The sequence below is a fragment of the Centruroides sculpturatus genome, unplaced genomic scaffold (assembly GCF_000671375.1).
Source record: "Centruroides sculpturatus isolate CEXI.00-Female unplaced genomic scaffold, Cexi_2.0 scaffold522, whole genome shotgun sequence".
NCBI lineage: Eukaryota > Metazoa > Arthropoda > Arachnida > Scorpiones > Buthidae > Centruroides > Centruroides sculpturatus.
Window position 1 is genome coordinate 465020 of NW_019384746.1, and position 17416 is coordinate 482435.

A 17416-nucleotide genomic window follows, 5' to 3' on the forward strand; every position below is an offset into this window, starting at 1 on the left:
TATATATATATATACAGTATATATTTTTTTTCTATTTGATTCTTTTAGCCTATTCAAATAAAGTTTTAAAATAATATGAAATTTATAAATTTTTTTACTGATTTTCTTTAATATTTAAAGTAGAAATAACGATCACTACTTTGATATTAACATATTTATAGCGCTATTTAGTACAGATGTTAGTCATTTTCAATTTTTAAATTGTGCTTTTTTTTTTAATATGATATCATTAAACTTGTAAGCGTGATACATTTATCTTAATGGCAATTATTATTATAAATGTGTCTACATAATTGCATTAGCTAAGTTTTCTTCTACGTTCAGATCGCGTGATACAGTTAAGCGTGATTCTACGGAAAATTTCGAAAGTTTGGATTTAAATGATTAATAACAAACACATATCGGCTATTTTAACATCACAATAACCTTCAGATAAACACATAAAATTGTCAAATTTATAACTATAAATACGTGATATCAATTATTAGATTTCCTTATAATGGTTCATTTGCAATTTTGTATAGCCTATATATCTTAATCCACGTGGAAATTTACCATTAACCAAAGTGCAACCAATGTGATATATCTTTTCTTTAACGTGATCTTTTGAGTTTATATAGTTTATGTACAAGTATATTATATATAAATGTATATGAGAAAGAGAGAGAAGGAAAGGAAAGACTGTGTTAGGATATTTACATTATTAAGGCATGCTTAATTGCATTATACCAATTACCAAAATGCATATTCTAGCATAAAATATTTAAATTTCGTGACATAATTTCTGATTTCTTTTTGAAAAATTAAAAAAAAGTTTGATTAACAGTTGCATTTAAACCAATCAAAATTTGTTAAGAAAATGATTGTTTTTTTAGTAATTACAGTATCACTTTACTGCAAATATGCCCATGAAAGTATGTTTTAATTAGTTTAAATCCAACCTACTTTCAAAGAAATGTTGAAATCTAACTGATTTCAAATGAGTTTATTAAATGAACCTTAATTTTTAGAAACGTAGAATCTGTTATGTATAATAACTATTTGCATTATTTTTTAATTTTAAAAAGTATTCAATATAAAAAAAGAATTGACATTGAAAGAACGAAAAAATCGATTTTCTAAAATCAATTTTTAATGTACTCTCATGATTCTTTAACATATTTCATTCTTAATTCATTTATAGAACTTTTTTACAAGTGACCTCTGTTGCTCTATGATTCTAGTTCTCGACTCATTAAACAGTCTCATAGTTTGTCTAGATTCTCTAGAAGGAAGCAGATTTATGGCAACAATAAGCAAGTTACCAATGTTTTCTGCATTATTGAGTTGTCTTTCGTGGGAAAGGCATTACGTGTTGTTTCTCTCTCAATTTTATTTGTTGTCTCTTTGCCTAGCAACAAATCACTTTAACGAGCTATAAATGCATCTTTGGGTAGCCCATTACTTCAACAAGTAATTAAACATAGAGAGAAAATCTGTATTTCACTCTTAAAGTTCAAGAAAGTGATTTAAATATCTCTATTTTAAAGAAAAATGTGACAGCCCAAGTTGATTGTTTATAATTTAAAAGCTAACATTTGCTGCAAATATAAGATAAAATGGAATGGAATAAAATATCATCTGATGACAGATACGAAACCGAGCGTGAAAACCAAATGTGGATGAGAAATGGTGACCTAAATTACTTCATTATTGATTGTAAGTTTAGCGATAGTCCAGATACCCTTTTTAATTTATTTTTTTGCCCGATATGTAATCGCTAATAACAGGAATATTTGTTACATATATCTATTTTATTCGATTATATACGATACAGGAATATAAGCGTACAGATCTACTTCTTTTAACTGAAAAATAATGAAATAAAGTAATTAAAGTTTTGTAATCTGTTTGTCTATAAGATTTATTACTTTTTTTACTATTAATTTTAAATTCTTTGATCTTGTTAGTTATTGATAATCAGCTAAATAGATTATAATTCACCACCAATAGCGTATCCAAACTAACAGACAAGTAGCGCCCTCGAGCAGGCCAAGCTTCAAATGACGAAAGGAGCTTCCAGTTTAGACGTCAGCTGGTCTGGTTTGAAGCTGCTTGGAGTGTCTCTGGTTTCCGACTGCTCACAACTTCTTTTAAAACCAATCATGCGAAGCACTGACTCTGCACGACTATCTGCTTGATGCGTATGGAATGCGATACAGGATGTCTTTTTCGTGGCCAAAGCGGAAAAAGTGCATTTCCCATACTGTTCACGGTTGTCAGTTAAGGATGAAAAGACCGAATCAATGTGCGGCAATTTGAAATATTATTTCATATGTAGCTGACGATTGTTAAATATTTCGACAATGGTGTAAGATATTGAACAATGTCTGCTGCCTTCATGACAATACAAGGCTATGTATGTCAACTGCTATTATTTTTCTTCGCATACCAAGTAAAAACTCAAACTATCAATGCTGTTGACTGTGATCGTTTTTTTCATACAATCACGTGGAATTTTAACGACAGCGATGTCAGAAAGTTGAAGATGGAACTACATCACCCCTTCTTGTCATCTCATATAGGAGTAGTACCTAATACAACATACACAGGTAACATTTTCTAAAGTAAAATTTTATTATTATTCGCTAAGTTTAATTTATTATTCTTAGTTTTTTTTCGGTTTCAGTGAATATAAATTTCATGTTTCTTAAAAATTTGGTAGTGTTATAATTTCTATACATTTTTTTTTAATAATTAATTTGATTTACTTCATTATCAAGTATTCTCTTTGAGAACATTATTGATTTATAAGTTAAAGGAAGTAGTTTTAAAGAAAAAATTATTATAAATAAGGAAGGTGGAAAATGTTTTGTCTAGTTTCTGATTTAGATCAATGACGCTCTTTGCTTTAGCTTCTCTCACATTCATCCTTAGCCAAGACCTGCTGCACATGACTCCTTCAATTATTAAGCAATTCGCACAAGTCTACTCCACAGCAGAGATTTTCATAAAAGAATATTTCGAGAAAATATTACGATACAATTCCTAAATTATCATAAAAATAGACGTTAAAGATCAATTGTGATAATGCTCTTAATTAATTGTCAATATTTGTTTTAGGAAAACAGTTTAATTTGTTAATGGATTTGATAAGGTTTATTTTGATACAAATATAAGCAAAATTAAATCATATTAAATATATTAATTAAGATTATTCTAATTTAATGTTTATTTTGATTGTTTCACGTAAACAAAAATATTTTCTTTGCGGAAATATTTCCTTAAGAAATCATTATAACAATATGTAAATTTATTATGCTAAACAATACTAAAGTGTTTGTTGACTTAAAAAGAAATTAGTTTTATCAGAAAGTTTTATTGCGGATTAACTCGAGTGTTTTTTTTTCTTTTTCTGAATTTTAAAGCACGATAACAACTAAGAAATTATATTAATAACATTTATATATAATAAAAAAAACCCTCAAAATAGTTAACAAAGCTTTATTTTTTAAATTATTCTCTAAGAATTGATCAATTGCACATTGTACTCCAGTTCATCGATACTTGTTCGCACAATAAAGATTACTATCCATTATTTACTTATTATCTCCAGTAATTTATAAGTAATTCAATATTAATATGATAAAAAAACTTCCAGAAAAAATTAAAATTTTTCAACTGAAATGTTATCTTACTTTGCTAAATTATATAATAATCTTTAAATTAAATTTTATCAAGTTAATTTGGTAATATATTACGATAACGCGTGGGTCAGTACGTAATGGTTTGTTAAAATAATTTTGATAAAATATTATTTTGATTAAAAGAAAATTAGTCATTGAGAAATACATCAAGATTGATAGTAAATAATTGTTTTTCAATTTTTTTTTTGTTTTTTTAAATTTGCTTTGGGCTGAAGTAAACCGAAATTCAGGATTCTTGTGTTGTCTAGCAAAATATGAATTCCCTCCTGGAAATTCTTTACAAGAATATATTTCTTCCGAATGCCACACAAAAAGTATATAAAAATCATTCATACAAAAATTATGAAAAAAAAAAAATATATATATATATATATAATATTCTAGCAGAAATATAATGCTAATAAAATTTCATTTTGCGCTCTGATGATATTGTTTATTAATTTAAAAAACTTAAATTTTATATTTTTAAACAATATAAAAAATAGTTGCCATTAAATTTATATTAATCTCTTTACTACTAATATTTAAGTGAGGAAAAAATTCTAGTTTTTCTGAAAATATATAAAAGAATTCTCTAAAAAAAATTACTTTATATATTTTAAGTTTTTTTATATATATTATTGTTATTTATTTATTTATTTCTCGCCCTGTTTTTCAGAAAATATCAAATTAACACAATAAGTTTATATATTTTGAATGTAAAAAAAATGTATTCTGAAATGCGAAAAATTGTGTTTAAAATAATAATATACTTTTTTTTATATATAACAAAGTTAAGTTTATACATTTAGAAAATTGTTTATTTAAAAGAAATCTCTGCATATTTCAGTCTGCTAAAGTAAAAATAATGAGAAAGAAAATAAATAAATAAATAAAAATTTGTGAAAGTTGACACACAGTAAGAACAAGGCTCTTTTTCTAATCATTTTATCGACGCCATAGTTGAAAGTTAATGTCAACCACGTCGTCAACGGCTGAAGAATAAATTAAGTTAGTGGATTACAACAAATAGAATTGGTTATATTGAAAGAATGAATTGTCAACTTTTTGTTTATTAGAACTTAAATGCATTGAATTCAGTACTTAAACTTTCTACTTTAAAAGATTTTAAGTTTAGTAAAACTATTATAATTTATAATCTAACTAAGCAAAATGATTAAAATATACTCTTAATTGCATTAAGAAGTGTAAACCTTATACCATTTTTTACTTCTGTATTGGTTGTATTGAAATTATATTATAAAAATACTATATAAGTGTAATTAGAAATATCAATTATATATAATAATTTCTTTTTAATATTATTTCAATTTAGATTTAATAAAATAGCTTAAAATTCTAGTTTATTTTTATTATAAATAAAATGAATTTTGCGTATTTAATAAATGAAAAAAAGTATTGAGAGCAAGCAACTCCGAAATTCGCTTGAGAGTAATACACGATTAGTAATTAATGTTAATTTAATTATAAAGAAATGATGAATGGAAACATTAATAACTTTTTTCTCGACTAAGGTACAGAAAAGATTTATAAACTGTAAAAGTTTAAATTATCTAGATCTCTCTTTTTATAATTTTATGATAACAATTATTATCCCTGTGGAAAATTAAAAAGTTTGGCGTGGGTGTGGTATACAGGATTATTTGCCACACCCTGTCCACCCTTTTGGCCTTTACTTTAAACAGAAATGTATCATCTGGAAGAGTGCTGTTTATTTACAGTCGTCTTTTCAGTTTTATGATCATTTCAGATCATTTTACAAAAATATTCATTTCAATTATCTAATTAATTAAATGAGTCAAGCGAAAATGATAGATGATCCATATTTATGAAAATAAAGTGAACAATGGCGAAATTATTTTTATTTATTTATTGATGTAATTTAACTAAAATATATTACTTTATATGAATTAATTATATACTTAAATAGAGTCGTATTAAAATATTAATCAATATTTTGTTCTGATTAAGTTTTATTTTTGGTAATTGTTTCGTGTCAAGTTTACAAATAATAAACTTTTATTAGGATGAAAATTTATTATAATGCTAATTAATTTAGGGAAATTAATTTGTGAAAAATTCTGATTATAATTTTTTTTTTCTTTCGCTTACAAAGTCGTCATCATTAAACTTTCGTTCGCTTTTTTAATTCAAGTTTTTAATACGTTTTAAAAAATTCTAATTTATTTATTTTAACTCGAAAATATATTTTTTTTTTTTTACAATCAAATTCCTCTTTTATAGAAAGAAAAAAACATAAAAACAAAAGATATAACCCCTTTATATTTTACTGTTCTTTTACTCTTCCTCTTCCACATTACAATATTTCTTCGAGTAAAATACAAAAATTTTTATTCTTTTTCTCATTAATGACATTTTCAATATTTCTGCAATACATTTTTAAATGATCTATTGAATTTTGAACAGTTTGAAGCAACTTTTTTAATTAAACTTCTTCTTTTATTTATAACTAAGGCCTATTGACAACTTTAATTTAATATTAAAATTAATAATTTTAATAGTTTAAATTGATTTATTATATGGACATAGTATTACGAATATATTAACTGTTTTTCTTTAAAATTTCTACATCTAAATTCAAGACGAATGGTTATAAAATTTCAGGTCAAAACGTAACGTTCGTCGATAGATTAATGCATTGTGAAATGCGAACCTAAAGATGCTAGCGAATGTATCTATTAAGATAAATATTTTATATTTATTTAAATATTACTTCTTCTTTTTTGTTTTATTCGCATAAATTTATCGAATTTAAATGTAGATAAAGTGTTACTACGTTAAATAATATTTTTAAATTAAAATAATAAATTAAAGCTTAAAGTTTTAAAAGTTTTACACTAAAATGTCTAAATTTTAACGAGTTTTAAATATTAAATTTTTCGTTTTATTTTTCATAAAAAATATTAGAAATGTGCGAAAAAATAAAATAAAATATAACTGAAATTTGCATCTGTAAAGTGTTTGATACGTTGACATGAAAGAAGTTAGTCGACAAGATGAAATTTTTATGAATTATTTTATATTTTAAAATTCTTATTTATAGAAACTGAATGCAGTTTTGAGTTGATAGCACTATAAACAAACTCGTGATGTGACGTATAGCGGCCATAACTAAGAAGAATGATTCCTTAATAAATAATAAATCTTCTCTGACAAATCCATATAAACATATAGGATATATGTATAATAATTTTTATAAAAATATTACTCGAATTAATTACTACGAATATATTTTATAATTAATAAGTTAAATATTAATATAAAATATATAAAGTCATATTAAATCATTTTATTGAAGATATATAATTAAATTTTACATATATATATAATCGTTACTGTTCGTATTAGGAGCAAATTAAAGTAGTATATTTATGGAACTTTTATTAATTCTTATCTTCGTTTAATTTTATAAATAAGTAAATAAGTTTGCATGAAATAAAAAAAATGAAAGTAAACTAGAATTTATTTGAATTTTCTTTTGTAATCAAAGTCAATTCTTTGTGTAAAGATAGCAACGACGAGAGGTAATTGATGCATGCTTTTGATCGATTACTTTGATTTTGAAATTTAATACGAAATTGTGATCTGGTTGAAAAATTATTATTTACTTCGCCTTAATAACCGTTAAGATTAATGATTTTTCTTTCTTTCTTTTAAACCTATATATAAATTTTTCAAAAAAATCCTTTTGTTTATATTATTATTCACATCTTTGTAATATATCAATTTATTCTTTTCTTTGATAAATCAGAATAATGATCAAAATTTCGTAAAAAATAAGGATTATTATTATTGATTTTTATAGCATTATTGATAATTATTTTCTATAAATATAACTAATTAAGAGAAAACATGTATTTAACAAGAAGCATATAAATCTTATAAAATGTAATGAGTAGAAAGTATTAATTTGAAGATTGAATGCATAGTTTTTCAAGTTTGAAAGTACAAGAAGTACTTTAATTAAAGTATTTATTGCATTTTAAGTCAGAATTTTTGGCAGAATTATTCGCTAAAATGAAGTGCCTTCACGTATTTACATACTCTTCGATCATTCCTTTGTGAAGAATTTCATTGTAATTTTTGTTCTTTTGTTAAACTTGCATTTAATACATGCCTAAATAAATAAGTATAAAATTGTTAATATTAAAAATATAACAATAATATAGCAATTCTTTGGGATAATTACAATTATTAATTTAAAAATTGAGGAAGCCAAATATAAAAAAAAAATCGAAAAAATTTCCATTTTTTTTATCTATGACGCCTTTGTACCGAAGTGGAATAATAAAAATACACGTACACGAACAACAAATAACCATCAACAACAGTTACTAGTACAGTCTTTTATATCTTTTATCCACAATATTCCTCATTGGATCACAGTTTGCATAACTGAATAGGATGCAGTTAAGAAACTGCTAGAGATAATATATTTATCGTTATTGTTTCGCTTGTATTTTATTTAAAGAAATAACGGCATTAATCTATAATTATTCTTATTTTGAAGCATTAAAATGGTTAAATTATATCTTGAAAACAATTGAAAAATATCCATTAAAATAAAAATAATACAGCAATAATCTACCTATTTACAATGCTTCTTTATTATTAATATGCATGAAATGGTTATAATTTATAATTTTATGTAATGAGCAATAGAATTAAGACTGCTAATTTATTCCTTTTCAACACAATTGATTGAATAATAAGCCCACCTCAAAATGTAAGTTATTATCAGTTTTCTTTTTATAATAAATAGCAGACCCCACCACGCGTTGTTGTGGCTCAAAATGTATCTATTATAAATGTATAATACTTCCCCCGTGGGGGGAAATTTTTCGAAAAATTTCTTCTTAGTGTACATTCTCTTGACGTACTCTATTAAAACGCAATCAAAAACGCAAAAACCCGCATCTAAAATAGNTTTATTTAATAAGAATTTAGAAAGAATTCTTCAATATTTCTTTATAAACTAAGTAATTGAAGATGTCGAAAATGCCTGCTGACCTACAAAAGAAATCAAATTTAATGTCTTGCGGCATTAGGAGAAGATCAAATTTTCTTTCAATTCGTTGAAAACTAAACAATTAAAAATATTTCTGAAATTGGCGTAGGCCCACTGTTTCTTATTATAAAATTACTTTTTATTATATTAATTCACTTTTGCATTAAAAGAAAATTTATTCCTGATAGACGAGACAATTGTAATTATATAATGCCTATGTTCAGCTACATGTAATGGATTATTGATAATTTTCAATGTTTAATTTCTAAATTTCTGGACATTCGATAGGATCAGATTATAAATTACACTAATCAACAAATTAACAAAAGAGACATTGTATAACAAATGCATTTGATTAGGGCTATCGGCTTTCAAATTCATGCGATGAGATGCTACACTGATCATAACATCACTATCTTTATGACCCCATGTCAGATTACGGAATAATTAACGTCTCCATTATGCAATTTTCTAACAGATCATACGCTACATTGATATTAAACTACAATTTTCAAGATAGAAAGTTAATGTAGTCATTATTAATTATATCTTATCATGTGAAGCCACTTAAAATTCCAAAGATCCTTTGATTGGAATCAAGTAAGAATTTTAATCGTTCTTATTTTATTGTGAAGAATTACTTATTATATTTATACGAGAATAGTTTAAATCAGCTGTTGAAATAATTTAAAAGTTTTTTGGTTCTTTCAACATGAAATTTTTATGTAAATCTGTTTCTCTTGTTTTATTATATTATATGATTTTTATGATAATTGGTTCGTATGAATTCTAACAAATTATATATTTATTTTCAGTGAAAATTGAAATTCCAAATTTTGAAGAAAGTTCGCAAGTTTTCGTAACTAGTTTGCCCTCTGGTATATTCACAGTTAACTTAAACACATCAGTGCCTTGTGATGAATCTAACAGTTCTCTTTTAACTAATATTATCGAAAAATATGTTATGTTTACCTGGAAATCTCCAGCAGAAAGAATAATCAACGACACTCTAGATTTTATGTAAGTAAATATTTAAAATAACTAAATATAATGTTGACAGATCATTTAAATTTTTTAATAGAATTTGTTCCTGAAGTAATTTTTAGTTTATAAATAATTCTCGTCTTTACCAAATTTAATTGAAATAATACTAATTAGTATTATTTATATTAAATTATAAGCATTATTAAATTAATTTTATATAATAAATTACACGTAATCTTATTATATACTAATTTATCTTTAGGCTATATAGGTTAGGAATAATTTCAAAAGATATAAATTTGAAATTAATATAATTATGTTTGAATAGCTTACTTATTACTTATATATAATATATACCGTAATATAATCTCAATTTTTTATATAAATATACTATTGCATACAAAGGTATATGTACCTAGTTGAAGATAAAACGATTGTAATAAAATGTTTTAACTTAGGGTTTTTTGAAACCTTATAAATATTTTTATATTTTAAATAACTATTAATCTATTTGTTGCACATGTAAAGATTCCGTTTCAATTGGCATGCATGCCACGTAATGTATACTTGGTATGACAGGGGATATGGAATTTGCAATCTATATTGGATGTCATCCAAATATCTGAAGGCATACTGTACGTAATGTTCTTTAACAAAACAATTCCTCAGAAAAAAGTTCAAAGGCATAGTGATAATGCAAGCTATCAATGTGTCATCATAGAATAATTTATAGCATTTTCTTTACACGCGGATTGCAATTTTATCTCAATCAACAACACAATATATGGGTTAGAGATATGCTCAATATACCTGGTACATTTATCAAATTGAAATTTTGTATATATATATCCCAGCAACAAATATATTTCATGTGGAATGACGTCTATAGGTAACCATAAAAATATATATAACAACTTTTCTCAGTTATGTTATCTGTGAATTATATAAAACTATATTATTTTTTTACCTATCTTCTATTCTGATATTTAATCAACAAATACATAAATTAAAATTAATAATGTTACTTTAAATTAATATCATAATATTATATAATATAAAGTACAATTTAAAGGTTTATATATTTAAAAAAAATTGAAAAATTATATTATCATTAATTCTTAATTATTTAAAGGCTAATATAAAAATATTATTTTTCTCCCTGTCTCTCTGAATCTATATCTTTTGTAGTTTCTTTCCCAAGAGAGGTCATATCTACTTTTATTGTATACGTTCTTCATACCTGTGCCTTATATATTAAAATTTATTCTGTAAATATCATTTATCAATTTACATTTATAGTGTTATTATTTTATAAAGTTAAACAATCGGATGTCTTACAATGTTATTGTATTTGTATTTAAATTGGATAGATATAAATCTACTGATGGTTCTTAATTTGTTATACAGCATCTGAGTTTAGAAACAACAAACAATTATAATGCGGCTATATATTTAAAAGATTATAAAGTAGCAAGCATGAAACGTTTATTAAATTTTTCTTAGTTTTATAATCTAATTTAACTCGTGAAGAAGTCCACTTAATTTTGTTGTTATGTTCGGTATGCAGAAAGAATGTTTTACACAAACTGATTATATTCTTGAATAAGAAGAAACTAGTAAATTTTATAAGTTTTAATAATGCAAACAAATTATTTATATAATGTAACATTTTGTTTACTTTATGTTGAAATTTTTCAGTAACCTTACAAATAAATTTTATCAAAATCATAAAAAAAATATGCAATTGTTTGAATATTAGAAAATTCAAATGAACACAAGATAAATTCTTGATTAAATATATTATTCATAATTATAAAGCTTAGTTTTCAGTTTAGGTTTCTTTTTATTATGCCGTATGGAATTAATATTCAGATCATGAAAATTATGAGATAAATTCATCATAATTGAGTAACTTTTTCTATATATAGGCCTATATATATATGTGAACAATTAAAATACATAATTCATATTTCAACATAAAAGCATTTGATATATTACTTAAAATATGCAAAAATATCTCGTTCAAAAGTTTATATCATCTAATGTAATATCGCATGATAAATCTAAGGTGATTCTGAGTAAAATAAATTCTGATCCTTGATGTTTTCAAAACTAAAATGCATAATTTACATCATTCTTTTGGGGATTTTTACTTTTTTTTTCTCATTAATCTATCACGTCTAAAAAAATTATTTGCAACTCTGTCAAATTTAGATTTCGGATAGTTATTATGCGCTCATTATTCAGAATAGAATAATGAGCGTATAATAACCCACCAGAATCTAAATTTGAAAAGCTCATGTTACAATGGAGAAAGTATCGAAGTTGTTGAGTGGTCAATATGGAGAGGAAAAACGTATTCTATTATTGAAATTTATATAAAACTAAGATATTTTTTTAGCGAAATATGCTCAATACGTTGTCTATTCTTTTTTAAGTCACTTATTAATTCTTCTTTTCTGTTTCCTCTGGACTCTTTCAAAAACATCAGGTTCGATTTTCTACTTCTCTTCCATTTCTCTTTCAAGTATTCGACAAAAAAAATGAATTGATAGGTGCATTGAAAAGAATGGGTAACATTTGACCATACTTTTTAAAATAAAATGGCTGAGTTGTACTTCACTTTCAATAACGTATTTTTCCTATGTTTTTTAACTTTTAAATTCAATAAATCTTTGGTTTTTATTACCTAGTTGAAGATAAAACGATTGTAATAAAATGTTTTAACTTAGGGTTTTTTGAAACCTTATAAATATTTTTATATTTTAAATAACTATTAATCTATTTGTTGCACATGTAAAGATTCCGTTTCAATTGGCATGCATGCCACGTAATGTATACTTGGTATGACAGGGGATATGGAATTTGCAATCTATATTGGATGTCATCCAAATATCTGAAGGCATACTGTACGTAATGTTCTTTAACAAAACAATTCCTCAGAAAAAAGTTCAAAGGCATAGTGATAATGCAAGCTATCAATGTGTCATCATAGAATAATTTATAGCATTTTCTTTACACGCGGATTGCAATTTTATCTCAATCAACAACACAATATATGGGTTAGAGATATGCTCAATATACCTGGTACATTTATCAAATTGAAATTTTGTATATATATATATCCCAGCAACAAATATATTTCATGTGGAATGACGTCTATAGGTAACCATAAAAATATATATAACAACTTTTCTAAGTTATGTTATCTGTGAATTATATAAAACTATATTATTTTTTTACCTATCTTCTATTCTGATATTTAATCAACAAATACATAAATTAAAATTAATAATGTTACTTTAAATTAATATCATAATATTATATAATATAAAGTACAATTTAAAGGTTTATATATTTAAAAAAAATTGAAAAATTATATTATCATTAATTCTTAATTATTTAAAGGCTAATATAAAAATATTATTTTTCTCCCTGTCTCTCTGAATCTATATCTTTTGTAGTTTCTTTCCCATGAGAGGTCATATCTACTTTTATTGTATACGTTCTTCATACCTGTGCCTTATATATTAAAATTTATTCTGTAAATATCATTTATCAATTTACATTTATAGTGTTATTATTTTATAAAGTTAAACAATCGGATGTCTTACAATGTTATTGTATTTGTATTTAAATTGGATAGATATAAATCTACTGATGGTTCTTAATTTGTTATACAGCATCTGAGTTTAGAAACAACAAACAATTATAATGCGGCTATATATTTAAAAGATTATAAAGTAGCAAGCATGAAACGTTTATTAAATTTTTCTTAGTTTTATAATCTAATTTAACTCGTGAAGAAGTCCACTTAATTTTGTTGTTATGTTCGGTATGCAGAAAGAATGTTTTACACAAACTGATTATATTCTTGAATAAGAAGAAACTAGTAAATTTTATAAGTTTTAATAATGCAAACAAATTATTTATATAATGTAACATTTTGTTTACTTTATGTTGAAATTTTTCAGTAACCTTACAAATAAATTTTATCAAAATCATAAAAAAAATATGCAATTGTTTGAATATTAGAAAATTCAAATGAACACAAGATAAATTCTTGATTAAATATATTATTCATAATTATAAAGCTTAGTTTTCAGTTTAGGTTTCTTTTTATTATGCCGTATGGAATTAATATTCAGATCATGAAAATTATGAGATAAATTCATCATAATTGAGTAACTTTTTCTATATATAGGCCTATATATATATGTGAACAATTAAAATACATAATTCATATTTCAACATAAAAGCATTTGATATATTACTTAAAATATGCAAAAATATCTCGTTCAAAAGTTTATATCATCTAATGTAATATCGCATGATAAATCTAAGGTGATTCTGAGTAAAATAAATTCTGATCCTTGATGTTTTCAAAACTAAAATGCATAATTTACATCATTCTTTTGGGGATTTTTACTTTTTTTTTCTCATTAATCTATCACGTCTAAAAAAATTATTTGCAACTCTGTCAAATTTAGATTTCGGATAGTTATTATGCGTTCATTATTCAGAATAGAATAATGAGCGTATAATAACCCACCAGAATCTAAATTTGAAAAGCTCATGTTACAATGCAGAAAGTATCGAAGTTGTTGAGTGGTCAATATGGAGAGGAAAAACGTATTCTATTATTGAAATTTATATAAAACTAAGATATTTTTTTAGCGAAATATGCTCAATACGTTGTCTATTCTTTTTTAAGTCACTTATTAATTCTTCTTTTCTGTTTCCTCTGGACTCTTTCAAAAACATCAGGTTCGATTTTCTACTTCTCTTCCATTTCTCTTTCAAGTATTCGACAAAAAAAATGAATTGATAGGTGCATTGAAAAGAATGGGTAACATTTGACCATACTTTTTAAAATAAAATGGCTGAGTTGTACTTCACTTTCAATAACGTATTTTTCCTATGTTTTTTAACTTTTAAATTCAATAAATCTTTGGTTTTTATTAGATTACAAAAAACTGTTCAGTGAAGAATTAAATTGAATTACAGTAATTAAATTAATAAATAATATATACCTTACAGACTATTACAATTTACTGTATTTATAAGAAGCATCTTTAAACAGATAATAAAATACATTTCAGGTAAATAGTCCTCTAATTAATTTAAAATGATGATAAAAAATATTTTATTCAAAATAAAAATAAAGTAACGATTAATTTACATTATATTGCTAGCTTTTTCGTTAAAAATTGATATTTGTTGTTATAATAATGTTTATAGAGGAATTTTATAATAAATAAAAAATGTTATCTAAATAAATAAATAAATAAAGTAGGGGTCCCATTATGGCTTACCATGTTTGGACTATTATTTGATCATTTTCCAATAATTTCTTGGAGAAAAATTGGAGTTAATCAAAATAATAATCCAAAACTTGATGAGTTAATGGGACTTATATCTTATTTACTGATTCAAAAATATAATTTTTGAAAAGTTAGTTATATTTCTAACACAGTAGTTTTGAAACTTTCAACATTTGCAGAGTCATTTCACTAAATTCAATTTTCTCGGGACATCGCAATAAAAATGTCTTTTAGATAGAAACGAAACAAATAGATATTTGAAAACTATTAAATTCATGACAATGGGCTGGGAATTTGGCTAGGAAAACAGATAACAGGTGGAAAAGAATCATAACAGAGTGGTATCTAAGAGATGAAAACGTTTGAGAGACAGGCGTGGAGGTGAGAGGATAAGATTTAAAAGACAGCTGGTACCCAATGGAGAAGAATTGCTGATAATAGAGATGTGTAGAAATTAACGATATAGACTTCTGTCCGGAAATGGACTAAATCAGAGCTGATCTTGGTGCTTTTAAAACCATATTTTAATTTTAAACATTAAATCGAAAATATTTTCAGAATGACTATCTTTTCATAGTGTTAAAACAACAGTTTTATTTTATATTAAATATACTTGCTGTATATTCATAAATACCACGTAGAACCACAGAATTCCGTGAAGAACATTTGGAACATCGCTATTTTAGCAGAATTAGATGCATGTGTTTAGAATAATTATCGATTTTTCAGAACTGTCATCATTTCAAATTATGGTAAACGCTATACCACATTTATTTGATTTATCTGTTTATTCTATGTAAATCCCTTTAAATCTTCTATTTTTATTATTTTTTTAGTTTGTTTCTCTTTCCTTCTCTTAATTTCATTTAATAAAGAAAATTTATTTCAGTTCTTCGATGAATCGAATCTGATATTGTTATTAGTTCTTAATATATTAACATAGAAATCGAAGGATTCTTTTAATTACAGTAAGAGTCGTGAATTTTATATGCATCTTAATTAACAAATAAAAAATTGGGCCATTTTTTAAACTGTCTTTATTACACAAAAGCTTTAGATAAATAAAAAAATTTATGTTGTTTACGTTTTATTATAATATTTTTTTTGTAATTTTCCATTTTTGCTATTTATAACGAAATAATAATATAGTCATTTAAACTGAATAGTTTTGAAGACATTTCAAAACTCTTTTTATAAATCAGTCTTTCATATGTACGTAAAATAAAATTCAGAAAGGGCTTTTTTAAGGATAAATTGCAAAAAACTACTTTTAAAGAAGCTTTAACAATTAATAGAAAATTAATTTTAAGTAGATTTTTCTACAATTGTTTTGTTTTATTATAGAAAAAAAATCTAATAGACAATTAAAAACTAGTCCCAATTGTTAATTTTCAACAAATAATTTTATAATTATAATTATAATTTAGTAAATTATTTGTTTTCCTTTAAATAACAATCAAAAACTTTTACTGAAATTTTCACTAAAAAGTTTTTTTACTGCTCTTTATTATGATCAGTTACTTTTCCACTAAAAAGTAAAATTTTTACAATATATTATGTATCAGTATATGGTGTTATTTCATGAAATTTCGAGAAACTTTTCACGAAAATGAAAAATAATTCTTCATTTTCTTTTCGGGTTACGTCGTAGTTTTTAAAATATTTTTCAATATAATAGTTTTATAGACTAATAATACTCAAACATCTACTAATGAAAAGTCGCTGTATATCCTATCATGATGAATTAAATAATCATCTGAGTTTTTCTAATCTTATGATAACATTTTTTGTTACGGTTCAGCTTAGTTCACGAATTTCAATATTGTTCTTAAACTTGTATATATATATTTTTTTTTATATAAATTGTTGCAATGACATAAAAGTTATTGCAACAATTTATATCAAGAAAATCCAGCAACAATTCTAGAGCATTTGATTTTTTTAGAATCTGTTTCTAAGAAATAGACTGCAGCTGTAATTTCAGCTGCAGCTGTCTTGAATGTTTTCTGGAGTATCGTATCCCTTCTTATCTTTCTTTTATATGTCACAATGTAACAAGTATTTCCACTAAATTTGTAACAATTACTTCTGACCATTTCTTTTACAAGTAAACATTCTATATATATATGTCTATCAGATCGAGTTATAAAAAAAATCCTCCGAAACATCATCAAAAGTATATGTGTTTAAGATTGAAAATGATAAAGTGTATCTTTAGTTCACTTTATTCATTTAGAAAAGGCTAGATATATAGTTTAGTGTACGTATATTATATACTGTATATATTGTAGAGATGTATACAGGGTGGAACACAAAGGGCTTGTATTCCTTCACTTAAGATTGGTCTTTATATCTAACCTTTCTATATATATATATATATATATATATATATA

The 17416-nt window shown here is 24.3% G+C and overlaps 1 protein-coding gene across 1 annotated transcript in view; it reads left to right on the forward strand.

The window, feature by feature from the left end:
- The first annotated feature begins 2061 nt into the window (after nucleotides 1–2061).
- The window catches only part of LOC111628455 (cubilin-like), a 69675-nt gene continuing 54320 nt past the window's right edge, over nucleotides 2062–17416 (forward strand). The window contains exons 1-2 of the mRNA XM_023372251.1: nucleotides 2062–2591; nucleotides 9531–9735. Of these exons, the coding sequence (XP_023228019.1) occupies nucleotides 2366–2591; nucleotides 9531–9735 (431 nt within the window). The 5' untranslated portion in view covers nucleotides 2062–2365. The remainder of the gene's footprint in view (nucleotides 2592–9530; nucleotides 9736–17416) is intronic.